This window comes from Condylura cristata, unplaced genomic scaffold (assembly GCF_000260355.1).
Source record: "Condylura cristata isolate star-nosed mole 26May11 unplaced genomic scaffold, ConCri1.0 scaffold00006, whole genome shotgun sequence".
NCBI lineage: Eukaryota > Metazoa > Chordata > Mammalia > Eulipotyphla > Talpidae > Condylura > Condylura cristata.
The window spans coordinates 14,134,362-14,161,351 of record NW_004567107.1 but is presented as its reverse complement, the minus strand read 5'-3'; the positions used below and the strand labels follow the sequence as shown (position 1 = coordinate 14,161,351).

At 48.5% G+C, this 26,990-nt stretch overlaps 1 protein-coding gene across 2 annotated transcripts in view; it reads right to left on the bottom strand.

The window, feature by feature from the left end:
* TNC (tenascin C) overlaps positions 1-26,990 on the bottom strand; it is an 86,210-nt gene that overhangs the window by 2,775 nt on the left and 56,445 nt on the right. Inside the window, exons 16-26 of one of the 2 annotated variants that reach the window (XM_004677399.2) lie at positions 21,123-21,395; positions 19,362-19,634; positions 13,928-14,050; positions 12,218-12,361; positions 10,153-10,272; positions 8,148-8,291; positions 7,324-7,454; positions 4,327-4,459; positions 3,938-4,089; positions 3,174-3,270; positions 2,436-2,597 (exon numbers count right to left, since the gene is read on the bottom strand). In XM_004677399.2, the coding sequence (XP_004677456.1) occupies positions 2,436-2,597; positions 3,174-3,270; positions 3,938-4,089; positions 4,327-4,459; positions 7,324-7,454; positions 8,148-8,291; positions 10,153-10,272; positions 12,218-12,361; positions 13,928-14,050; positions 19,362-19,634; positions 21,123-21,395 (1,752 nt within the window). The remainder of the gene's footprint in view (positions 1-2,435; positions 2,598-3,173; positions 3,271-3,937; positions 4,090-4,326; positions 4,460-7,323; positions 7,455-8,147; positions 8,292-10,152; positions 10,273-12,217; positions 12,362-13,927; positions 14,051-19,361; positions 19,635-21,122; positions 21,396-26,990) is intronic. The other variant, XM_012721607.1, reaches the window with a different exon arrangement.

The following is a 26,990-nucleotide window of genomic DNA, read 5'->3' as shown; positions in this document are numbered from 1 at the left end:
AGCAGGGTACTTCAGTAGATCCGCCTGTTCTGCTCCCCACTCTGTCTCTGGTGAATCCTCTCACCCCCACCCCCACACCTCTGGCCTGTACCCCAGTTGCATAAATAAACCTTAAAAAATAAGTGCACACATGAAAAAGAAGCCACAGATTGCTACGGGCCTCACACCGCAGCTGGAACAGTCAGTCTAAAGGTGCATGCTAAACAGACTGGGTGATATGCAAATACCTATGATGACTGTTATTTTTACGATGACTTTTTCCATTCCCTTCACATAAAAGCGCTCAGCGAGTAAGCTCTGCCATCTGCATTTAATCATGGCATGCGTTCCCTCACCCCAACGTAAGCAGGTATAGCCATGTTTACAATTACCCCCTTCGGAGATGACATGTCACAGATAACATGCCGCGTAGAGTCCTTTCTACTGCGTTGAGCTGACCAGTGCTCCCGATTCTGACACGAGAAGCCTACCCCCTACGATGCCACCGGGCTTGGGTGTGTAGTGCCTGCTACTCACAGGACCATTGAAAGGTCCTTTGCTCTGGGTCCCTGGACCCTCCCCCAGCCAGTGCTGTGCATAAGGATGTCTGGACTCCGAGGACGCCCGCGGTCCCTGAGGAGACAAGAAGCTCTCCTGCGCCAGAGGATGCAGAACAAGGGCCATCTGAGGAGGGCACAGTGCTGCTCTGTGTCTCCCTGGGGAGCAGGGTGGGCGGAGGCCACATTCCTGCTGCTGGTGGGTCCATTACTGGGTAACAGTATCCTCTTGCCCGAAGGCTCCTCAACCAAAGAGGTATTTATTGCCAGGTATAAAATGTCAGAATTCTTTGAGGGCAGCAAGAATGAAAACCATTTGGGCCCCGGGGTCTTTCTCTTCATTACCACCAGACTGCCCTCTCGAAAGAGCCCAGTCACTCCTGAGGCTGAGCCTGGCTCTTGCCAAATCTTTATCTGGATGTTTTCATCTCTCTGGAGGTTTCCTGCAGGGCGCTGAGAGGTTGGACACGTGCCACGGCATCTGTTTTCATGAACGGAGCTGAACACCACCCCTAGGTGGGTAGGAGCCGGCCACACTCCCGGGCCTGCTCTCTCCTGGTTACTGAACAAACAGGCTGCAGGTACACTTGCACCTGGACCCACCTTGTGCCAGGGGCCCCACCTGAGCAGGTTACCAACCTGTTCTGAGCCTGGCCCAGCCATTTAGCTTCATAGAGCGGCTTTTGTGAGAGTGAAATGGGAGAAGATACATGTCAGTTATCTGAAAGGCATCTGCCCCCTGGTCGGCCCGAGTGCGTGCTGTTGCCCTACTTATGTGTCCAACGCGGAGCCAGCCAAGCACACAGAGGTCACTGCACGTCAGGAAAGACCCAAGACCTCAACTAGATTATGCACCAGACATGGAAAGAGAGGTGCGCGAGAGGTAGTGAGTCCCTGTGCACCCCTGTGCATGGGGGTGCACGCGACAGCAGAGGATGGCCTGCAGGGATGGATTAGAAGAGAGTCTATGGATGACTGCATTAAAAAGATGTGGCACGTACACACAATGGAATATTACTCAGCAACCAAAAAAAAAAAAAAAAAAGAAACACATGCCTTTTGCAGCAACATGGATGGAGCTGGAAAAGATCATGCTTAGTGAGATAAGCCAGAAAGAAAAGGAAAAATACCGGATGGTTTCACTCATAGCAGGAGTATAATGGACCAGGCGAGAAAATAATGATAATGATGAACAGCTATAGACCAGAGACATTTTGTGGGGGTGGAGCGGGGAATGGGATCAGAAACAGTGCGGGGAGGGAAATGCCTTGGATTGTGGTGAGGGCACACGGGTGATTTGGTGATGGGAAGCCCACAGGGATTGCAACTGAGATGGAAAAATGCACAAAATGATGTAAACATAAATGACTACATTACATACAAACAGAGACAGAGAGAGAGAGAATGTCGAGCACTTGAGAGACCGAGGGGACTGTCTGCTGCTCACAGTGCTGTGCACCATCCACAGTGCACAGTGGCTGCACCAGGGACTCGTCATTCGGGAAGAGTGGGCTTGCGCCCCCCCGGGCCCCGGGGACCCACGTCAGCCAGCACCTGCGCAGAAGCAGGACCTCCGTGGGCCATACGTCCTTGATACATTCGGAAGTACTGGATGAGATGAGTGTGAAAGCCCCCGAGAGACCCTTTTTCCATCACTTTACGACAGACACCACAAAACACAAGGAAAATGACCTTCTGTGAGTGGTGGTAGCGACAAACCATTGGCCAGATTCCCAGGCTACTCTACATTTCCGTGATCAAAATCTCTCCCTAACCTGTACGCTTCTAGTTCTTCTGATGAGTGCCTAGAATGGGCTCTCAGGTGGACTCATGAACGAAGGGGTGATGGCTGGAGGACTTAGCGAAGCCCCCCAGGAGCTCTGCGGCGGGGCTGCCTACCTGCCGTCCCGCTGTAGCCCTCCACCTTCAGCTTGTAGCGCGACTTGGCGTCTCCCACACTGAACTTGTCGTACACGGCGTAGGCGGCTGTCCCGTGGTCTTGAAGGTCTACCCGGAGCTCGTACTGCCCTTGGGCTGTGATTTTGCTCAGGTTGTCCAGCCCTGTGGGTGACAGGTGAGGCCCCAAATTCCTCTCTTTTCCTGTATGAGCCGTGGCTGGGCCCACTCTGAGGAGGCCGATGTCGTCTACACTGGGCTGCCGATCGGCCTTGCTGGTGCACTACCTGGCGGGGTGCCTGAGGTTTCTGAGCTGCAGGTACAATCCCCTGGGTATCTCTGTCCCTCCAGCCTCTCCCAGGCTCCGCTACCTCCCTCCGTGAAAGGTGGAGCTTTGTGACTGGCTTTGTGACTGGCAGGGGCGCTGCGGCTTAGAAGTTCTTGCTACATACAGGCACCCATGTCAGCCCTGGAGCCCAGGACAGAAGCAGTTCATGGGGCCAGTGAGGATGAGTCTGTGCATGGCTCAGGGAATGATGCACAGCCACGCTCATCCTTAAGGACCAGCAGAGCTTGCTCTGTCCCTGGACCAGCTTTTTGTGCTTCATTGATACCGTCGACTTCCAGGGCCATTGTTTCCTTCCTCATCCTCTCCTCCCCTCCTCCCCTGAGGTCTCTGTGGCTTAGGACAAATGCCAAGGAGGGCAGAAGTAGGGGTGCTCAGAGGTAGAGTTGCATTACCAAGCCAGAATTCTTCCCTGCGGTCCCCAAACCCGGCAGCGTAGGCCTTCCAGTTCCGGTAGAAATCCTCGCGTCCATTCTTGCGTCGCAGGAACACCTGCCAATGGGACCAGTGAGTCTGGGTGCACTCCGCCATTGCAGGAAAGAGGGGGCATCTTTGGCAGGTGGACAGAACCCCTTTTCTAACCCCAATGCTCATGTGCTTCCAACTCTGCGCTTGACGCCCCCTCATTCTGTGCCTTAGCATTGTCCCCTGAAGATCGGGGTTCACACCACCCACCCAGTTCACAAATGCATCACTCGGGGGACGCCATGTCCATACTGGGGAGGCCATGTTTGTGAGGGCTGGGGAATCTGGGAACCCTGTGTACTTTCTGCTTCATGTGCTACAAACTGCTCTAAAAGATAAGTTCATTCATTACAAATATGCTCCCCGGCCTGCATGGTAATGGTTGATAGAATTGGGATGAGGCAGCACAGTGTCTGATAAATACAGCAGAGAGAGCTAATTAACTTAATGTACATCCTGGCCTCGACCACTGTTATCTTTATCACAGAGCCCTTTGGGGGAGCAAATGACATAAATTACCAAAACACTATTTTTGCCCAATTTTGTTCCAACCCCCAGCTTCTACGCCATCTCTTTCCCTAAGACACAATCCCGAGATACTTGGCGCCTGGGTCCTGTGCCCAGACGCCTGGGAGGAGCTCACCGGCCAGCTGGCCTCTGCCCAGATTCCCCCAGGCCTGGGAGTGACACTCACGATCCAGCCGCCTCCATCAGAGGTCATGTCACAGAAGACTTCCAGAGCCTGGGCCTTGTCACCGTTGAGATAAATGGTGTAGATGCCAGAGGTCGTGTCTCCATTCAGCATTGCCTGGGAGCAGTCCCTGGGGAACGGGTACAGGAGCCCAACTGTGGGAGAAGAGGGCGGGGTGAGACCTCTCACCGCAGCCCACTGCACTGGCTGGATGCCTGGGCCGAGAGCCTTGAGCTCCTGGAGACTCTGTCCCTCCTGAGCGAGGGGGGACTAGAGTTATCGGGAGCGGGGCCTAGCGGCTCAGAGGTGCTGGATAGAGGCGGCCCCTCTCAGTCCCTTTCATTGGTGGACGCTGCCCAGACTTCCAGCAGGAGGAGGGTTGAACCCCTTACTTGTGGTGAAGATGATCTGCACCAGTTTGCTCCTCAGAGGCCCATTCAGTGCTTGGATCTTGGCCGTGTAGTGGGTGGATGGAGCCAGGTCTGCCAGACTGTAGGAGGTAGTCTCTGGACCCACAATGACTTCCTAAGGACACAAAATAAGAATACAAGAGCTTTTGGCCATCGGGATCCTAAGGGAACAAAGGACACACTCATCCACTCACCCACCAGATCATTTCTAATAAATTTCTAATAAAGAACCCACTGACTCCCACTCTGTGCCTAGCTCCATGCTTACTGCTGGGGTGTCACAGGTGGAGACCATGTAGCATCAGCAAAGGGCCTGGGGCCAGAAGGGTCAGTTTGAATTAAAACAAGAAGTCAATGGCCTCTACCCCAACCCTACTTGGCTCAAGAAGAAGTGGTAGGAGAAACGGGCAAAGATCGGATTACAATGGGTCTTGCATGCCAACCGATGGAATTTGAAACGTTCATTATAAGGAATGGAGATTCCTAAAAGGTGTCTGAGCGAGTGAATGGCCATCTGCATTTGGTGGCAGGATCACGTGACATCACCGGTCCCTAAACGGGGCTCTTTAGCACAGCCTTCGGGTAGCTGTGAAGTCAGTCTGGCTCCAACCCAGACTGACGGCACCAAGAGTATCAGGTTGGCCCTGGACAGCTGTGAACTAAGAGGCCTTGAAGATGATTTGGATGCACAGGAATTTTGGGGAAGTGGTCTGTTTCATTTGCAACAGATCTCTCCCTGGTTTCCAATGACTGTGGTCAGCTTTTAGCAGATGACCGTGGTGTCTGCCCTTGGAGTTCAACCTGCATTCCTAAAACCAAACAAACACAACAGGCTCATTTTAACCTGCAAAACACAGCCACTTGGCTCCGGCTAGGATGAGTCAGTGGGGGGCGCCTCCAATGTTCTCTCACCTCCTCACAACTACGCAGGTGATGTTGCCCTCATTTTCCCCATGGGGGGAACCCAGTTTCTGAGAAGCCAGGAAACTGCTCTCATAATTTGCCACTCGCAGGATGGTCTTGCATCCATTCTCCAAACATCCTGTCCAGGACTCTCTCCTCTTACACCAAATTGGGTTTTTTGTTTGCTTCGCATGAAACATACCATGCGGCCATGACACATGCAGAAACTGAATCTGGCTAAGTGTCCATCTGACTCCAGGGACCCAGTGACCTTTCTGTGGTCCCCAGGTATGGCCTTTGAGGAAGGGTCAGTTGTGAAGCAGAGTTCATGGAATTACTTGGGGATCCAGTTACCTGTCTCTCTAGGCGGCTGTGCCAAACCATTTCCTAGGTACTCAGGACACACACAACTGAGACTCACGCACTCAGGTACATACTGACTCCTTGAACATCTGATGCCGAAAGCCTCTTAGAGTTTGGAAAACACAATGCACTCGCTTTACAGATGCAAACGTGGACACCCAGGAGGGGGACAAAGGGCTTGCCTTCACGCACACAGTGAGAAACTTCTTTGATATTCCAGCTTCAAGAAGGGTCGTTACAGTGGCTAGACAGGTGCGTCTGCTCTGGCTCCACATGGCAGATGGGGCCTGCCACTGTATCTCTACTTGCTTGCGATCCCCACCAAAATAAGAGCAAAGGAATGTTCAGTATAAACCTACAAAGATCAGGAAAAGTGGCAGGGGAGAGAACATGAGGCCCGTGTGCGCAGTCACAAGGGGGGGAGGCGGGGAGGGCTGGAGGCTACCCAGATGCCGGAGGCTGGCTGGTGAGCTAAGGTGCCTGCAGGTGGGAGCGGGATGCATATGAAGGCCAAGGTGCCTCTGGAGGCCAGGGTTGGTGGTGGCTGCATGAAGTTTGTTTTAAAAGCTTTGCTTAAGAAAAAGATCCCTGCTCTTGTCAATCCCCTTCTCTGTCCACATGAAGGCTGAGATTTACTCTCTGGAGAGGCTAAAGCAGACAGGAGTCTCCTCATGGTATCCACCAGGTGCCACTGTGGGGAGGCCAAGGCCTGCTCTGGAGACAGCAGGGAAGGTTTGCGCACAGTGGGAGCCCAGCCTCCTTTTCCAGGTAGTGCTCCTGGCAGCCTGGTTTTGAGGGACCCTCTGGGGAGGCTCTTTGCTAAAAAAGAAAAAAATGGTTTTCCACACCAATATTGGGGATTCTCTAAGAAATCTCCCACTAGTTCCATGGCGAGCCCCTCAGTGGACAAGTTTTGTCTATGCTTAGGAAGTCCCAATCTGCTGTCCTTACCACCAGTACAAAAGCAGTAACAGGTACTGGGCAGAAGTCTCTCAACCAAACTAACCTCAAGAGTGAACGAGAAGAACTTGGGGAAAATAGTCTGCAGATTATAGAATAAACCACCAAAGACGTATTCTTGGAAATGAAGAGAAGATGCTATGTGCAATGCAGCCCACAGAAAAAGATGAACGTTCAGAGAACAGGGAAAAGGTTTTGGAAATATAAACTATGATATCCAGAAAGAAAAATGCAACAACCAAGGAAAGAAAACGTTTAGGAGATCTCTTTCACTTGTATCAAGGCCTTAGGTTATTTCAAAGTACAAATGTTTCGGAAAGAAGTTCCTGGGTAGAGAGTTCCAGTAGAATTAACCACGGCGGTAAACTTTAGGCACTGATGTTATAAGCAAGGGAGAGACAGACGTTGGCATAGAAGGGAAGGAAGCCTGGGTGACCGAATATGGGTGGCAAAGATGTGGGAGGAGTTCTGGGTCCCTCTCAGCATTAAAGGACCCAGAGTCCAGCTCCCCAAATGTCCTCAAGTCTTGTGAGCAGTGGTTCTGGCCCTGGCCTGGCCAGCCACCCTGGAGTCTGCTTCCAATGAGAGCGGCCAGACAGTCTGACTCAGAAGGTCTGGCCCGATGTCCCAGCCCTAATTGTTTTCAGCTCCCCAATTGCACGGGGTCAGAGGAGCACGGTCATCCATCCCTCCTTGGAGGATCATGGAAACCTTTCACCAGCAGCAGGAAGAACTTTATATACTTCAAGTTACCTTCACTGTACCATCCACGGCCTCATACACTAACAGGTAACCCGTGACGGAGGCCCGGGGGGGTCGCCAGGTGAGGAGGGCCGTTTCCGACTGCACCTCAGAGGCTGTCAAGTCTCTTGGCGCATCCAGGTCTGAAAACGACAAGACGTTGAGTGCCAGGTCAGTCAGCCTGTGCAGGACAACATTCCCCGGGCATGCAGAGGCGAGAGTTCAAGTTCTCTCCCTACCGCAGGACCTTGAGCTGAACCTTCTTTGTGCGTAAATGAGGGGACAGAGCCATGTACTCTCTGCACACTTCATGTCCCTCTCTGGGCTACTGTGCCCCAGTGCAGTGCGGTCTTGACTGACCATGGCTGACGTAGGTGAAAGGCAGCTGTGAACACCGTTACCGGCCCCCTTGTTCCTGAGTAAGAAAACAGCTGAAGCTGATGTTGGCCCTGAGCCCTTTCCCTGCTCGCTGCTGTTTCTGAACAGATCTCAAGGCATAGAAACCCGATGGGCATCTTAGAAACACTGGCCTGGAAAACCTTCCTCTTAAAAGTATTTCCCTGCACCGAACATGGATCAGTAGATGCTGGCTTTCGGGTCAGAGCGGTCTGGTTTTCCACTTAAAAAGCCTCCCCCTTCAAATGGTTTTCAAATCTGTGGGGGGAAAACCAGGTCATTTCAGTTCAGATGGAAATGGGGTGTTTGCTAAGGTCCTGGCTGAGGGGGGACTGCTGAATTCAGCTGCTGTGGGTGTGGCCACTGTGCCAGGACCTGGCTTCAGGTAGAGGAGGTGGAGAGGGTCACAGAGGTGCTGACCGGCCCTCCAGTCTTTGTACCTGTAGTGAACTTGGTGGTGAGGGTTAAGCTCTTCTGGGGCCCCTTCTCGGCGAAGATCCTCAGCGTGTACTCGGTGGCAGGCTCCAGGTTCGCCAGCGCATACTCCACCGTGTTCCCGGACACCGTGTGTGTGATTTCTGGCACTGAATGAGAGACACACAGCGGGGTGGGTTACCGCTCCCTGTCTAGCTGTCAGCGGCCCTGGCCCGCAGTGCACACACCTACTTCTCACGTAGAAACCCCCAGTGACCCTGCAGAAAGCAGATTTTTGCTCTTCAATGATGTCCACCCTCTATTCTCTTGAGCACTCACCTCAGAGGCAAAGGATTTATCATTTGGACGCTGGATTTTTCCAGGCACCAAATCAGAAGGAAGGGAAAGTGGGGGTCAGGAGATTTTTCCACACGGTTGTGGGCCGGGTTGGTTTTGCATCTCAGGCACGGGGACCAGCCAGAGGGGAGTGGTAGGGAACGTCTCCCCGTGTCCAGCTCTGCATTTCAGTACATACCGTGGCTGCTTCTCCCCCCCTTTTCACCTATTAGCATGTCCTCTAGTCATTTGCCAAATGTTGTCAGATCATTCGGCAGAGGCAGCCACACGGGAGCCTGGTCACTGCCTCTCACGCCCAGGCAGGGAGGGCCAGCCACGTTGTCCAGCTGGTGCCGTGGCTTCCTAGTTACAGGTGATCCACCAGCCTGGCTTGCCAGGCGCTGAGGTTTCCCGGGGCACTCGGCTTTTGCACTAAAACTAGGAAAGTCCCAAGAAACATTGGGAGAGCTGGTCACCTCATCTCAACCTCCACGATCCAGCCTCTCCCTTCTGCGCTAGATCCTTGGCTAGGCCCCCATCCGAAATACTGAATATTCCCCTGAGCTATACTTTGATTTATTGAAGTGAGGCAATAACATCTTCCTTGATCTGAAAGTTGGCTCACAGGGAAGAGTCAAAAACATAAAATCAGACATCCCTGTCCCACTGCTTCCTACCACCCATTGCTCTGTCCTCAGAGGAATTTCCTAGGTGGCTGCAGGGGGTAATTAAGACCCCAGAGCCCCAGGTACAACATCCTCTCCGGTCAGGGAAGCTAAAACAATACTGACCCATCCAACCTGAAATTTACATCTCTTTTGAGATGAAAATAGTCACTCCCCCACCCCCACCCCCAGCCAAAGTAGCTCATTAAGAGGTGACACCCTACAATTGAGATGAAAAAAATGTACAAAATGATGTAAAAATAAACTGTTATAAAAGAAAAAAAAAGAGGCGACACCCCTCATTTACATTGGATATTTTTCTCTGAAAAAATTTATGAAGTTTAAAGTTCCTACACTTTACATTTACAACAGAGCACGCACACATGCGCGCACACACACACACACACACAAGGGAAACGCCAGTCTGATCAAGGCAGAGAACATTCACCAGGAGGCCTTCTCCTCTCCACTGGGACCGTGCTCCGAGAGTGAGCCACTCTCTTCCTGAGGTGTTCTGGTGTCTGTGCTGTGTAGGTGCCTCAAACAAGTGTCAAAGACGCCAGCTGACTAAACAGCACAGAGAGTGTAAAGACAGGGATAACGGTTTCGGCTTTTTCAGTCAATTGGCCTCTTCTGTGGCCCCTGAGAGGTTGGGGTTCCAAGCACCACCCACCCCAGATGTCAGACTCTCGGAAGGGGCTCTTTGTAACAGCTGGGAGTTGACTCACACGCTGACGGGCAGATGGGCTGCCAGGCCGAGGAGGCACTTGGTTTCCTCTCAAATGGCCAACTGGAACCCTGACGTTTGTGTCCTTTTACTCTAGGGCATCCCTGGACATCCCGTGGACAGGCCCCTCCACACCACACCTCCCACCCAGCCCTGACCCTACCCTGAGGGGCAATTGGGAGCATTTTTATCACCCTGAACTAAATGTGGTGGGGAGAAGGCAGCACAGGGAGAGCTTACAGCGGGACAGACGCTCCTCAGGGGAAGCGTGTCACCTGGGGGGCGTCTCAGACACGACCTTACCTCTCTCTCCTGTGTAAGAGATGACATAAGTGTCCACGGGGGCGATGGCTGGCTGCCACATGGCCAAGGCCTCCGAGTCGGTGATGTTGGCTGTCACCAGGCCAGAGGGACCGTCCAGGCCTGCAAAGAAAGGTGGCGACATGTTGGAGAGAGGCCATCGCGGGACAGGGGACATCAGACCTCACATGCTCTGTCTCTTCTGGATGTCTGCTGGGGGGTTGGGGGGCCACCCGGGGTCAGATGCATGGATGCAGCAGAGTCCAGGACTTGGAGCCAGATGACCAGGGTGTGAGCATAACTCCTTCCTCCGGTGGCTGGTTTACCTCGGGACTCTCTCCCTCTCTTACCCTGTCCCATGAGGACAACACCTGTCTGGCTGGATCCTTACTGGTATTGCGATTTTTACATGTTATAGGTGGAAAGGTGCTGAATACACTGCAAATGACAAGGTTTATCATTACTTCGTATCCATCTGCAGGACTTTTGAGCCACCCCTCTAGCTAGGGGTCTACAGAGAACATGGCGCTGGATTCTGGAGCCTCCTGGGTGGGCTCCCTCTTGCCTTCTTTGTCCACTGTCACTGTGGTCTTGGAGTCGTTTTTTTTCTCCCGTTCTCACTTGTCAAGGGTGGCTGCTAGAAGGAACCCATCCATGCGTGTTAGATACGCTAGGGAGAGCCCTCTCCAACGCATGCTTGTCTCACTATGACTTAGTTATGACTTCTGAGTGAGTGGTGCTAAACAAACATCCATACGCAAAGGATCTCGCCCCCTTTCACAGACCACTTCTGTTACCCAGCAACCCTTTCTCAGCAGACAGCCTCACAGGAAATGGCGTTGGCATTTCCTGCTCAGTGACTCTTGGCTCCGGCCGGGAGCAGAGGCCACTAGTGGCGGCTTAGTTCACAGACGAGGCACCCGAGCTCAGGAGACTCAATGACTAGGAGGTGCAGCGTCATCTGGAAGACCCCACTGCCACAGTCAGTCCTTCCCATTTCATCACACACATACAGAAGCCCCTTTAACTGACCAGCACCATGGGGACCTCGGGAATGCACCCGGCTTTTGTGATTGTTGCCGTGGAGAATCCAAGAATGAAAGGTTTCCATGGGGGGATGAGGGCCGGTGTGACGGGGTGGACAAGTGTCTTCATTGCATATTCTCACTCTTAGACTATCAAGATACTGTTACAGCTACCTCTGAGGCCCCTTCTTTGGATCGCTTCATGGATTAGGCCGGATAATTGCTCATATGCCAAAGGGTCAATTATGAAGAGAAATGGTTCTCTTAAGAGAAATTTTCCATTTCATTCTCTTTCACTGCAATTCATTATTCCCTCCTCCTTACATCTGTCATATGAAAACAATCCTTTATTTTTAGAAGATCACACAGTTTGGAGCTACACTGAACTCAGGTCACATTGGCTTCTACCATTTACTATGTAAGTGCCGGTGGCCAAGGTACTTAGTTTCCCTGGGTCTGAGTGTTTCCTCTGAAATGGGAAAGCTGGTAGCAGTAGGCATGAAGCGGAAGGATTTAGAGACAGTGCCTGGAACGCAATGGCGGTCAAGTCCAGAGCAGTTGACCATCCCCGACACCATCACAGGTCTGCGGGAAGCAGTTGTTTGGAAGGCTCCTTCCAGGGGTCCTGCACTGAGCAGGGAAGGGCAGGAGGCAGACTGATTGCACTGTCACTTCTGGATGCTTTTCCTACACTTGCATGGGACTCTTACAGCACATTGCAAAGGAAGCAGAACTGCACCATTTCACAGAGAAGGAAACTAAAACAGTCAACAGGGGTCTAGAAGTAAGAGGCTTGGGGATTCAGGCCAGGCTAGTGTGACTCCTATCTTGGCCTCTTTCTTCCTAGAACCTCAGGGAAGGGAGGTCCAGAGAGCTCAAGGATGCTATCCAGGGCGCCCAGATCTTAACAGAGGCTGTGGGTGAGCTAGAAATGAGGCCCCTGGTCCTCTGAATAAAGTCCACTTCCGGCTAGGATTTCTTACATGAACACTCTCTTTGCAATTGTGAGGTCAGGAGCAGCACCCCTGAGGGGAGAAAAGTACCTGTGCTGAACGAGCCCGAGACAGGTTCGCTCTCCTCCAAGCCCTTCATGGCGATGACGCTGACAAGGTACTCTGCACCAGGGAGCAGCTTCACCAGCCGGGCCTGAGTCTCCATTCCATCCACAGTCACCACTGAGGGTGTACCTGCAACACCCGGAGAGCAAAGTTGGGGAGGGTGAACCTCACTGAACACTCAGTGTTCAGTGTTATCCCAGCAATGGGTGTATCTGATTTGGAAATGAAACTCGACCTCTGTCCAATACTATTTTCTTGACTTCTCATTTGCACCTACCCTCTGGCATAAGCAAAGAGGTCTTACTTTTTGTATAATGCTTTTTCCATTGGTGTCGATGCCAAAATCCAACCCAGGAGGGGAAAAATCATGAAGTCATCGTGTACTAAAAACGGCAAGTTTCCGTTTGGTTCAGAGCTGGCCTTTTGTGCACGTTGTACTTACTTAATTTTCCCACAAAGAATAAGGGAAGCTCCCTAGGTAATGTATAGCCGTCTACTGAATCCATTGTCTTAGGAGTATACAGACTCCCTTCTTAGCAACAATTCTGTTTAAGAAAGAAGGTGGCCACAGCTACTTAAATTTGTTTGCTCTTTAAAAAGCCTGCCATATTTTACTTCTTAGAATTTCAGGGCTGGTGAGCCCTTTGTACATCACTCGGTCTGGCTCCCCTAGAGATGCTACAGCATCCCCCTGATGGGTGATGGCCATTCTTTTTGCACACTCGCAGGGAGCGTAACGACCTGCCTCGGGTCTCTAGATCCATCTGACCATGCTTCACCCCATGAATTTCTATTTTAGTCCAGGTGCTCAAATCTTGCAATCCCAGCTCTGCTAAATCCCAACTCCGTCTAAACAGAGACAGGCAGCATTGGGACCCAGGAACAAAGCCTCAAGACTCTTCCAATCGAGACCAGCTTTTCGGATGAGTGTACAGGAAAAGGTCCATGCTGTAGAGCTTCTGCATTATGTGTAGACAAGATTGGGGATTCCCCCCAGAGAATCTTACAATTTCACGGCTGGGAAGGGGTTTTTTTTCTTTTTTTTTTTTTAAAAGACTTATTTATTTATTCATACAGAACTGGGGTACAGGCCAGAGATGCGGAGGGTGAGAGGATTCACCAGGGACAGAGTGGGGGGCAGAACAGGCAGCCTGACGAAGTACACTGCTGAGGGGAGCAGCGGGCGGGTCAGGAGAGGTCTGCCACGCCATGTAGATCTCCTCTGGGGCAGGCGGGGATCGAACTCATGCGGAAGTGGCTTAAGCTTCTCAATGTTGTGCCTTAATCCACTGTGCCACCAGGGAGGGCCCTAGGAAGGGTTTTTTTTTTTTATATTTATTTATTTGTACATACAGAGCTGGTACAGGCCAGAGGTCTGCCACGCCATGTGGTCACCTCCGGGGCAGGTGGGGATCGAACTCATGCGGAAGTGGCTTTAGCTTCTCAGTGCTGTGCTTTAACCCGCTGCGCCACCAGGGAGGGCCCTAGGAAGGGTTTTAATGATATGACCCTCCTCAAGAAATTTCCGCCAAGCTCTTTCCTGATAGAGGCTATCCAGATGGTCTCAAGTATAAAGCAGTAGTTTGCACTGCGCTGGCCAAGATGCTGGGCATAGTGGGAATAGTCAAGCCCTTTTCCACAGTCTAACCCTGGACTCCTCCTGCCTCTCCCCTCTCCGAGACAGAAACCACCTACCTCCTGCAATGGGCACGTAGGTAATCCGGAAGCTGTCTACCTGGGCCGTCGGAGCCATCCAGCTGACAGTGGCCGAGTTTTCAGTGATGTCTGAGAACACGATTTCCTTCGGGGCACCCATGGCTGACCAGGAGAAAGCACAAGAGAAACTCAGAAACAGTTAAGTATCTTGCTCATCAATGATTCAGCCTGGATCCCTTATCCAGGGAAGCAGGACCTCAGTCTGCACCTGAGCCACGCCTTTAGGATGGAGAATATGGTGATCGAGTCAGGACTTGATGGTCAATGGAAACAATCCTTGTGCAGCGAAGCAGGGGCCTGGGTGCTGTACAGCTGCCATGTGGGCTCATTCAAGGTCAACACCACAGCAGCTGACTCTAAGGGAGGGAGAGTGGGTCCCCAGCTTGGCATTTGCTTCCTTTTATTTTTGAGTTAGACCCTTTTTTCACATCTTTGCTGTATAGTTCTTGTTATCAAATCATATATAAACATTGTCCAGTTGTTTGCAAGTTAGGATTCATCCTCGTTTAGAAATGCCAGAGGAGGTGGGACTCTAGTCATCTTACAGAGGAGCAAGCTGAGACTTCTCCAGTGGACACTCTAGTGGCGCAACCTTTCTGGTTGTAGGACTGGGCGGTAGAGTGAGCTCAGCCCCGGGATCCTGGAAATAATATTCGCATGGAAACTAACCTTGACAAACCCATTCCCAGAATTGGATCGAGGTCCAGAGCCAGAAGAGCAGCCTCAGGCCCATTCCCAAAGCAAACAGCCCGTGGACACTGGGTCTACCTGTGGGGAAGTCTTGTCCAAGGGGCCATTTCTGCTATGTCAATACCTCCCCTGAAAACCCTATTGCTGTTGGCTGTTCTCTCTGTGTTTTTTGGCTTAGCCGTTTGCCCTCTTCGGCTGACCATGCTTAACCAGAGAATGCAGGAAACAATTTTCAAGTCTCCAGGGAGTTCACTTCCTCATTTTTCCCCCTCTCCAACCTGTGTTGATCGTAAGTTCTGAAACACACGGCCGACTTTGGGGAGGGCTTTTTTTTCCTCTCTCCTTTTTCTCGCCTCCCTCGCCTTCTCTGTGACCTGGAAGCCACCCCCAGACTCTGTGACTGCGTCACTTACTGCCTTCTCCTTGGAAAGCTTTGGAGCACTGGAGGCGGGAAGATCTAGAGTTAGGCTGGGAAACTGGGGCAGGCCCCTTCACTTTTGCGACCCTTATTTGTTCCGTCCAGAGGGAAAAGTGCAATCCACCCCCAGGAATATGTCGAAGTTGAGCAGAGGTGAGGGATGTAAAATCCCAGCACAGAATGTGGCCCGCAGCAAGAACTCAGTACAAGGGATCATCGGGATCATCCTCTATTTTCTCCACTCCCCCTCCCGCCCCACCCCGCCACGACTCTTTCCTCCCTGGGCCACCTTGGGTTTTGAGGTAGCCCCTAGGAAAAGTCTAGATGAGGCCAAGTGAGAAAAACAAAACCCCGGCGAGGTCAGTGAGCCCAGACACTGAGGCGCTTCTGCTGCTAGTCTGTCTGCTCAGATCCCAAGCTGCACTGCTGTCTGCTGTAGGCTCTGGTACATTTCAGCAGCGGGGTCACCGCTTTCTTCAGCTGTCAGCTTTCTCGCTTCCAAATGGCAGTCCATCTGCTCTGCCTCGGAGTCCCTAAGAATGGGTAACCTCCTCTGTGACACTCTCCAGAGGGATGTGCCTGATCGAAGTGGCAGCAGGGAGACACCCCCGTTAGTATCGGAATGCCAGGGTCAGCGGCATGATATTTTGACACATCAGTGCTTCCTATGCTGGGAGACTGTGTGTTATCTTAGTGTAACTCCTTTTGCTATAAATAGGGCCTGCAAGTCTCCAGCATCATAGCAAATCAGGCAGCTGCTAGGGACTTGAAGATGGGCCTCACAAAGCAACTACAGCATACCTACGGAAAAGCTGGGAGATGCTGGCAAGGCCATTCCTCGGGCTCTTTTTCCAAATAAACTCTTGGTTTTTAATAAAAACTCTTGTCAGTAAACACTTGGCATTGCTAACAATCTCTCGAGCAGATTACAGACGGCTTCTCTTTCCTCTCCTAAAAAGTTATCTCACCAAGTCATCGTGAAAGACCAAATGTCTTTCATTTTGTGACCACCCACAATGATTTTGAAACATGTATTCTCCCTTCACATTTTTCAATGCTCAATAACAATATGTGAGGTCCTGTGCTAGGATAAAGAGGTAGCTCTGATGGTCAGTATGGCTTAAGAACAAGGATTTAGGAGCTACATGGACTTGGATTTGAATCCCATTCTGCCTTTATGAGCTATAAACATCTTAGTCCCTTAGGCCTCAGTTTTCACCTCTGTGAGATGGGGTTGCATGGGGTACTTCCTGGGTCTGGCAGTGTTATCGTGACTCAATGAGGCAAAGTATGTCACGTGTCTGCTGCACAAGACACTAAGGATGGGCTCGGTTCTGTCTGGTGGTTCTCATCTTCCTGCTCAGTGGGAGTCAGTACCTGAAGCACAAAGCATGAAGAGACTGGTCTATGGGCAAGATGGTTGCAAGCTTGGTGTCTGCAGACCCACTGGCTCAGGCTCTGGACCCAGGGTGCATCTGAGTTGGAACCCAGTGGAGGAGTGGACAGGCTCCTTGGCGGAGGAGGGTGGGGTAGGCTCGGAGGGGCGGTTTAGGGAATTGCTAAAAGGGCCAGACCCAGTGACCTCTGGAGTGGAAGGGAGCACAGGGTGTATGAGCATGGGTGTCAGTGGGGACAGGCCCAGGGTCCTGGATGAGTATGGGATGGGCGCTAGGAACCTGCAGGAGAGATTAGCAATGTCACCTTTGTTCTGGATTTTACACCATATTCTGGGGGCCTTCACGGGGCATGTTGGCATTTAACATGAACAGACAAGAGAAGCTTCTGGCAAGTCTGACCTCCCGAAGTAGGGGAGGCGATCAAGGATATTGCAAAGAAGTGGTTCAAACCACAGAGGAGAAGAGGAGTCATTGCCCAGGCAGGCTGGACAGGTAGAAGGAACAAACAAAAAAATCCTAACCTAAGTTCTCCCCATTGGGGAATGGTTATGTATTTGCATCATCTCCGTGATCTATTCATCAGTAAGAAACACATGCACATGCACACATACTCAAACCAGAGTGTGGAAAGGTGGGCGTGCTGTCCAGGGTGCCAAGCACCAGGTTTAAAAATAAGGAGCATAGGTTTTATGTCTGGGACTCATTTCTAGCTGCCTCTTTGTGCAGAATATTCCTGGAACAATACAGAAGATAGTGGTGACACTAGTTGCCCTCAGAAAGAACATCTGGATGGCAGGGTCACAGAACACACCTCACTGTGTGTCCTTTCACTTTTGAATTTTGAGGCAAGTGATGTGTTCAAAATAAAATGTACATTAAATCACCCAAACATAATTACTACCATGAGCAAGGGAGCTCTGCGAATTTCTCAACATTCACAATCTGATTAAAACCTCTTTGGTCATTGAGGTAAATTCTATTTGCCAGATGAGGGAACTGAGGCTCAGGGAGGACAGGAGACTTGCCCTACATCACACAGCCAGTCAGAGGTAGGACTGGACCCTGAGGACTCTGCCTGCACGCTGCAGCCTGAACCACTAGTCAGCTCTACCTCTGGCTGCCCTGCCTGCGGGCTGCAGTGGGTGCTGAGGGAGACGCATATCCACTTCTACTTGGAAAAAGAGGGAAAAACATAGACAAGGGCTTACAGCAGTGTGAGGGAAGGAAGCGAGGACAGGAGAAAGGGCAGAGAAACAAAAAAGGAAACTTTACGAAGCTGATGAGGTGAAGGTGGATATTAGATTGCAGCTGTGCTCATCTCTCCTGTCCTTTCCCAGCACCAGGTCACAGGCATGCAGACAGCAGACAGACAGACACACAGGCAGGCAGTCACACATGCAGACTCTTCTCTTTGGCTGTGAAATGCAGCGTTCCAGAAAGAGGAATCAAAGGAGAGCTTTCGGAAGGATCAGTGTCTGCTTTTTCGTTTCTTTTGTTCTTTAAAAAAAATAATAATAATAAGCTCATAGTAGTTATTTTCCTCTGGCTTTAGAGCTTCTGGGTCTCTAGAAAAAAAGATCAGCAAAACTAAACCAGTGATCAGCAGTAAACTCTGAAAAGCCGTGAAGCCGTGTTTATAAAATAAGGTCAGGGGCAGGCACTGCTCTGCTCCGAAGCTGTTTGATGGCAGCCACAGCAAGGAGACAGGAACTGGCTCCCAGGATGGGGCGTCTGTGTCCATAAGAAACAGGGTGAAACAGCGTGGTTTTTTGTTTTTTTTTTTTTTAATTTCTTTCTCTGACTCAGTGGCTTCCTGGATCGCAGCATTTTCTCCCCATCTACAAATACCAGTGGCGGTTGTACCTGGGGCTTCTCGGAGCTCACTAACTCCTGAAACTTGACATAATCAAATGCCCATCTCTGGACAAAGAGCAGAGGCTTTGGCTAATTTACGCCCTGTGCCCGACACAGATGGTAAGTATCTGTATCCGTGGTCACCCATCAGCTTCTCTTGCCCAGCATTAAAGTAAACTGAATTTGGGTCCATAAATCACTGTGCAGGCAAAGCTCTTGAAACTATTCCTGAGCCAAGGAGTCTCATGTCCAAACAGGACCCTTCCACCTCTCTGGTGGCTCTGTCACTCTTTCCTCCGCTCCCTCTTCTATTTCATGAAGGAATTCACCCCATCTGTTGCTGCTCTTTCTTTTTTCCTCTAACGTGTCACGTCAGCCTTACTAGTATTATTACAGTTGTGCCATTAACCATCTTTCAAACAACTCATTTGGACAAGGGTCTGGCTTTCTCCTTCTAGTGCCTTTGAGAGTGGGCATGAATACCGAATCCAAATGAGCGAGCTTTATGAAGGGCAGACGGGCCCCCTAGCCAGCTAGCTCTTTGCCTCTCGTGTTTTCAAGTTTTGATTATTCACACAAGAGTAGTTTGTAAATATGATTCTTTGTAGGTGGACATGATGCTTCTCCATCATGCCCTGTATAGTGTCGTTGAAACATTTAACCAAAGAACAAGGAAGTTTACCTCTGGATAAAATGAGAAATGTGGAGATTGCAAAGAGAAGGGAAGGTCTTAGGAATTTCCAAGAAGGCTCTAATTATAAAGCTATTGATTAATGACGATCGTGAAAATGTTCAGAGGTCTCATTTGCTGATCCCTTGCTGTGTGCCAGGCCCTCTGTCAAAGGATTCTCATGGATTACCTCAAGTCATCCTCATCACCTTTTAAGTAACTGACATACTCTTATGCATAAACATTTAGCAATTGCGACGTGTACCATCAAGGGGCAGGCTCTGAACACATTTGTCTATGAGCACAGCACATGTCATTTTCCAGTCCTGTAAAAAGAAGACCCCAAATCATGACTTTTCTCTGGTCTCTGTTTATTTACGGTACCTGTTGTTGCTACAGCACTGACTGGCTGGGACCGCCTTCCACTGCTTACTCCATAGAGTTCAATTTCATATTCAGTGGCCTCTCTGAGACCTGCTATATCCCTGGTACGTTCAGGGGCAAGTAGGGTTATTTCCAGTGGCTCAGACTGCTTTTTAGTATCTCTGATTTTGAGAACAAAACTGTCGAAGACCCCTTCATCGGCTGTCCAGGACAGACGGAAACCATCTGGGGTGGCATCTGAAACCAGAAGGTTGTCAACTTCCGGCTCGGCTTCTAGAAAGGAAGAGAATGGTGCAAGGAGAAGAAAGAACATCACTTTACCAGCCAGTACAATCTTCTCTCCAGTAGGGGTATCAATATGCAGTGATGCCCCAGCTCTCAGAAATAGAAGTGTCCTGAGATACAAAAACTACATTATTCAACATGAATACGTCTAGGAGTTTTAGGAGGGGGAAAGATGGAGTTGACACATTCAACACAAGTCAAGTAACTGCTTGCATCTATGAGTTTTGTCTAAATGCAATCCTCTAAATCCACATCTGGATTCAGCATTGGCCCCTCCCATGCATTATTAAACAAGTTCAAAGTCAGTAACTTGTTTACATTTGCTCTCTGTCTTTCAGTGGAGGAGTGCCATTCGCTGTGATACCTTTCCCTTTTCTTTTTGCGAAGACAAATAAACCAACATTAACAATCTGTACAGCTGCCCATGATGATACTATGGACCATATTTCCCTTGATCCTCAGCAAGATGGCTTTAAAATTACATAAATGTTATGATATCTTTGGCCTTTTTCTTAGAGCAGTTTTACAAAAGGAGGTTCTTATTCTGAACTTACTTGCTTTGTAAGCCATTAGGTAACTGTTAACTTGGTAGAAGTGAGGCTTGGAGCCTCTTTTGCTATATACTTTTGCTATATATTTTTGTATTTTGACCCAACATATTATATTGGATCGACTCACTAGACAAAACTCAATGTCAAGGGAAATTTACAACTGAGTTTCCCAAAGTGTAATCGGGGCCAACCTCTTCCTTAAAAGGCATCCATTGTCAAGCTGCCTGGGGAAGTCCCTTTTGGAAAGGCACTGAGATGTTCTGGATGCAAAGCCTTATGCTCAAAGATCAACTGTGGGACTCTGTTTCTCTTGTTGTTTCTGAAACTTACTGGATTATGGAATGTCTTCAAAGTAGGACCTTTAAATATTCTGTAGCTCTACTAATTCTAGAAAGACTTTGGGAAACACAGATTTTTATCAATTGTTAACTGCTAGGGATTATTAGTCTTGAGAAAACTGTGCATTTAGTCTGTGCTGTAGAGATTCTGTGATATTAGTGTTTACCCACACACACACTCACAGTTGAGGGCACCCAGTAAGTGGCAAAATAACAGATGGGAAAAGTTGTAAATAAGTTCTTGAAATATGCTCACTGTCATATTTCTTTTGAGAAGGCTGAAATGTAGCTGGGAACCCGGCAGGATGAACACAAGGGAGGGGGATCTGGAGTCAGTAGACAAGAGCGATGGATAAGACATGATCCGAGGATTCGGGATACCAAGTGGCACCATTTCGACCTTCTCGGGGTACTCATTAGAGACATAAGACAAAGGAGAGTGTGGGGGACCATAACAGGCAGGTCACATCGATGGATTAAGTAAGGGACATGGACAAGGATGTTAAAACCATGTTGATCAAGTATACATGGAATACATGGGAAGGGAACTAAGACGAGGAGAAAGGGGCTCACTTGTTTTGAAATACCTGTAACAATCTCAGCACTCAAGGGCTTGGTTTGGTGCCCTTGGGTGAAGCCAGAGACCATAACCTCATAACCAATGCCAGTTATGAGGCCTCTGAGCTCCAGCTTCCTCTGGGTTCCTGAAAGTGTGAATTCCTGGGGGTCCAGCAGCTTCCCAGAATCCACCACCGTTACTAGGAAGCTGTCAAAGGCATTCTCCGATGCCATCCAGGAAACTGTGAACCCGTAGGGATTAATGTCGGAAATGGTTAGGTTTTCCAGAAGGGGCAGAGCCTCTGAAAGAAGGGAGGGATGAAAATAACTCAGGTTAGCACCACTGACTCTGCTGGGATAGCACAAATGCCGTGAATACTGACAGACACCCGAGCAATCATTGCACATGTCCTGGGCTCAGGAAATGAACTTCAGGAAGGGCTTGCAGAGAGCCAGATGTTTTTGTTGTGTTAATCTCTTCTTGGGCCTATGAGATAATTATTATTCCTATCACACAGTAAGAAAGTTGACTTCCAAAGAAGTGGATTGTCCTGGAAGATCACAAAGTTAGTGAGTGATAGTGCAAGGTTTTTAGTTAGGTCTGACTTCCCCCTAAAGTTGCATGTCATGTATTGAGGTGGGACCCCTTTCTCAATTTTCACTACCTTCTGGCTTGAAGGAAATCAGCTTGCTTTCTTCTCCTTTTTTTTTTTTTTTGGCAAATATATTTCTTTTTCCCCATACTTTTCTATATATTTAAAATTCACATTTGGAATCAAGTCAATTAGGCCAGTGAGTGACATACACCCTCAAAAAATGAGGTCAAGGGAGAGGTGAGAATTTTCATGTGTCAGAATTAGCAATGTGTAGTTATCGCCCACTAAGGAATACCAAGATTTGCTAATTCTTTAGCTGCTTATTTTCCTGGATAAAGTTAGGAGGTAAAGATAGGTCTAGATCGTCAGTACATTCTGCCATCATCATTTGTTCATTCACCCAACATTTGTATCCTATGCACTCCTGTTTCTAGGTGCCAATGGGTCTTTGCACATATTGGGATTTCCAAAAGGAGTAGACAGGTCAGCTAAGTCTCTGCCAATACTTCAGAACTGAAAAGGTTTCACATCCGTTATCCTATCTAATCCTCTTAGTGACACTGTAAGGTAGATAACATCCATCTGCATGACATCTATGGGCACAGAGGTCACTGACCACTCCAAGATCCTAGGAAGTGGCTAAGCTAGGCTTCCATGCAGGTCACCTGATGCCAAGCTAAATTTTCTTTTTACCTCCTAAGCCAGTGTCTTGTTAGCTCTATCAGTGCCGGCCAGTCCTGAGGCATAAGCTGCATTAGTGGCAGAGGTCCAGCATCTCCCTCCAGTGAAACAAACACAGTAATGGTGACTGTATTTATTTTTTATTGGCGTTGACATGGGGAGTTGGTTTCATCGCCAAGGCTGCTTAGCTACATCTAGTTTAGAGCCTTCTTTTCCATTGCAGCTAAATAGAAACTTTCAAAGAGATAATTTACACTAATGCGCAGAGGCTAATCTAGGGGATGTAAAGAAAACTGTTTTAAAAAAAAGTGTTTGATGACTAAATGAACAAATGAATGGATGTCCTCATCCTCTAAGCAGACATTAAAACGTTGTTGTGCCTTGGACTTCCTGTGCTTATTTGGAAGCTCTTGGTGTTTATTTTGAGGCACCAAATAAAAATCTCCCTCAAATCCTAACTCTATCAAAGGCAAAGATGAAATCACATATCCTGTGCAAACAGGCTTCTTTGTCTGCAGACAAGGGTCTCAAATTCTATTGCTGAATTTTGTTTAGATAAGGGCTGCTGGCCTTTGACAGCTGACCTCACATTCCCGCACCATCAAAGCCACACATTCCATTGAAAAGGAGGGCGTTCAGGCTAATTATTCAATCATGGGCCTGTTGTTTATATCTCTCATGTTCTTCTTTTTCTTTTTTTCATTAATATGCTTCTTTGAAAATGCAGTCTTTTCATATCAAGGATTAGCTGAGACAATACTGTAACTGGATCTCGGGCTCTCAGGACAAGCTCCCCCAGCCTCTCTTTCTTCTTTCTGTTCTGGGGGAGGTCCTGCAAGAGGCTGCAAGTCAGGACCTGGAGGGGCCTGTGCCTGGCCAGCCCTCCTCGCTGCAGCAGTAAAGTTCCCTTGTCCTGGCTCCTCCCTCTAACCTACTTGCTAGGGAACTACCACCTTCTGTATTTGGCACTTCTCAAAGGATCAACTTCACCTTAGATAACTATACAATAAAAGGGAACCATGATTGCGTTCGGTAGGCCTGTTTCTCCTATCCAGGCTGGTTGCTTCTTTTTAAGAACACCAGTAGTTGGAAGGCAGCAGAAAGGACCCAGATTCTATAAAATACCAACTGGATGCTGGATATCTATTTTATCCCTGAGACAAGTATTTTGGGGTGTTCTCTCTTCAAAGGGAAATTTGAAGGTAGATACATTAAAATCCAGCCATGGTTATGAAGCTAAATGATGTGAGCAAGAAAAAGTTGTGGGCAGAAACCAAACAGATCAGATCCCCAAATTCTGACTTCTCAGGCAGCCTCCAATAAAATACTTAATTGAACTTATAACATCTTGTTTGTACTAATTTGGACTGTTGAAGAGAGAGACCTGGTTTAATGTAAGAATCAAATGGCAAAGTTGATCTAAAAGTTGTCATTAGTAGAAGTCAAGAGACTCATAAAACATTTCTGAGGTTTTTCAGGCTAGAAATTTAGTTAATTGATGCGACTTGTAGCCTTTGCCATTGATTTAGGACAATGGCAGGAAGAAACATAGAAAACTGCTTCTTTATGTAACTCAAGGAGAAGTTAGAAGTCAACATTAATGAATGGTGATGTTTAATTAAATGAAATTTATCTACTATCCTGAGTGGAACATCATTCATCTGATGTCAATGTCAACTTTAAGTATTTTTTGAGAAAAAGTGATAAATTATTCTCTTTCTGGAGTAGGTAGTTTGTGAACTGCTTTCTCCTGCATGACTTATAGAGAAATTCCCAGCCCTGGGCCTTTAATTGGAACGCACTCTTCAGCTAGACTCTCCAAACTGTGGCTCTGACTGCCTGTGATTACCGGGCACAGGAATCCCAGATAGCTCCATGCAGCCTTGGGGTACATGCACCGCAGTGGCTTTGGAATAGTAATAGCTCTCGCTTGCCTTCCAGGTGAACATATGCACTGAAGACTCGGTTTGGGGTTGAATTTCCCTTTAGAATGCTTGTCACCTTTCCCAAGCCCCCATCTCACAGTTCTAGACAACAAGGAGAATCTCTGAAGGAATACCTGTCATGACAAAGGCAGTGAGGGGCCTGGTGGGGTCCCCAGCCCAGGTGGTCCCTGCCACGCTAACGTCATAGCCAGTGTTCTCCACCAAGCCCGTGACAAGAGCATGCTGTGCGTCTCCTGGCACTGTGAGTTGCTGGGACCCATGCAGCGAGTGAGCGTTGCTCACACTGATAACAATCTTTGCAAAAAGCCCAGTTCTGTGGGTCCATGACACGTTGAAGCTGTCAGGAGTAATATTGCTAAGGACTAGCGCACCCAACTGTGGCTCAGGGTCTGAAGGAGAAGGAACATGGACCGAGAGCAAGAGACATCATTAGAGGCAGCAAGGGATTTCTAGGTAGCCATAGAACATGACATTGTCCAACCCTTGAAATATTTGCAGAGAGATGGAATCGTAGCCACTTATCACACCTGCACTGATGACGATGCTAGTGAATATACTGGTTTCTCTACAGGCACGGATTTACTTCTGTTAAAATCTAGAACCCACCATATGAAGAAAAGTTCACAAGCCATTAGAGCAGCAGGTAGGACAGTAAAGGTTTTAGAAGGTGTGTCATGGAGCACTGGCTCTGTAAGATGTTCTAAGAAAACACTGATGAAGCCTGGATGAACACTGAATATTATATCCACCCTGGAGACTCACAAAGCATGCAAGCATCTGGAAGACTGAAATGCTGCCTCTGTCAAGAGAGACACTTAATTTTGCTTAGCCTAGCATCTCATAGCCTTTTGATTGCAGGGACCTTTTTGGGGGAATACTCTTTGAACATCTCAAGGAGCTGGTGTTCCGCTGAGCATGCCTTCGGAATGCTACCCTTGACTTGTCTATTTAGTCATCTTCTAAATAATTTGGCTTGTACACGTGAAAGGCTAGTAACCATTCAAGAGAAATTTGCTGTAGTACTTACAAGCCCAATGAATGCACTGTAGGAACATACCTCATCCTAAATATTGTAAAGGTGAGAATGGCTTTCATGAAAAACATTTGTGTCATATACAGAAGTTAAAAGAAACTTAAAGTTAGGAATTACATTTTTTTTTCTGATCAAGAAATTCATTTATGGGATGATTTAGAAAGATGGGTGGCTATACTGTACTGAAGTTCAGTATCGCTTGTCCCTTAAGATCTACAGAGTAAGTTATGAGGGCAACTCAATTTTAATGTTAATTTTAAACTACACAACTAGTTTTCACTGGAATGCTAATGAGCTGGCTTCCTGGATGTGCATTCCCCTCCCCAACCCCTGCCACCGCAACAATATTCACATAAATTTAAGCTTAATCCAGGCTATACTTAGGGAGGCATTGGAGGATTGAGATATTAAGATCAGCACTTAGAGTTGGGAGAAAGTAGACTATTTCTTCTCGGGACTCAGAAGCTGTTTTGCTGCAGTTCTAGAATTTGGAGGAAAGCAGGAGATCCTTTACAAAACTTTAACTGGACCTTTTCACAGCACAACTCCATGCCTTAAAGGCTCCAAGGACACAAAGATCTGGCTCAGAAGCAGAATAAAGGCATCAGGCATGACATGGAATTTCTTTCGCAATAGTTTGAAAAGCTAATGGTGCTAGGGTTTTCAGCCACATCAAAGGTAAGATCCTCCACCTGGGATTCTATTTGCCCCTTCCCCATATTTTGCTGTGGAAGTGACCTCCTGAACTAGGCATGAGTGTAAAGAGACCGCCAGCACTACCACATTGCCTGCAGTAAGAGACCTGGAAGCTCAAGGTCAGCTTCCCTCAAGCTGTCTGGGAAAAGGCACAACCAAGCTAGAAAGTGAGATTCATGGAAAAAAAACCTCAGACACAGGAGGGCAGGTAGGAGGCAAGCAGTCTATGCGACTAGGGAATTGTCTTCTCAACACTTGGCACCATTTGAAAGAATTCCTTGCCATGTTGTCTGCTTCCAGGGAAGATGGGCATTTTCAGAAACTGGACATTCACAACGTACACCAAAATTCAGAGAAGATGATGGACAAAGGAAGACTCTGGCACTGGACATCAAACATGCTTGAGAGTAAATGTAAAAAAAAAAAAACAAACAAAAAAACTGAACCTATCTTTCTAAAAAGTCTTAGAAACAAGACGAGAGAACTGGGGCCTTTCATGTGGTTCTTGGAGTGTGCTTTAGGGTCTTTTCTCTGCATGCTGGTGGCACTGCTATATCAGATCTCCATGGAGAGAAAAAGAATGTAGCGACCAGAATGGAATGCACCCATCTCTTTGAGTATCACACACTCAACTGATTAGAAAGACCACAGGCAGATGATAATCGGTAGAACTGGAATAGATTACTCAAGAACTGACAAAAGGATTGTTTAGAAATTCAACCAAAGCAAGTCAGGTTAAGTCTTTATAAGCATAGCAATTCCAGATGTGAGTGGCTATTGAGGAACAAGAGGTTCACACTGAAGACCCATGATTTGGGCTGAGAATCATTTTCTTTAAGCTTTAACATTCTGACTTGGGTGACTCCAATCTGAGAAGGACTGGGAAGAAATAGGAGGATGGAAAGTGGGTAGCAGGTGATTCTCTGGACTGCTCTTTGAGGAGGT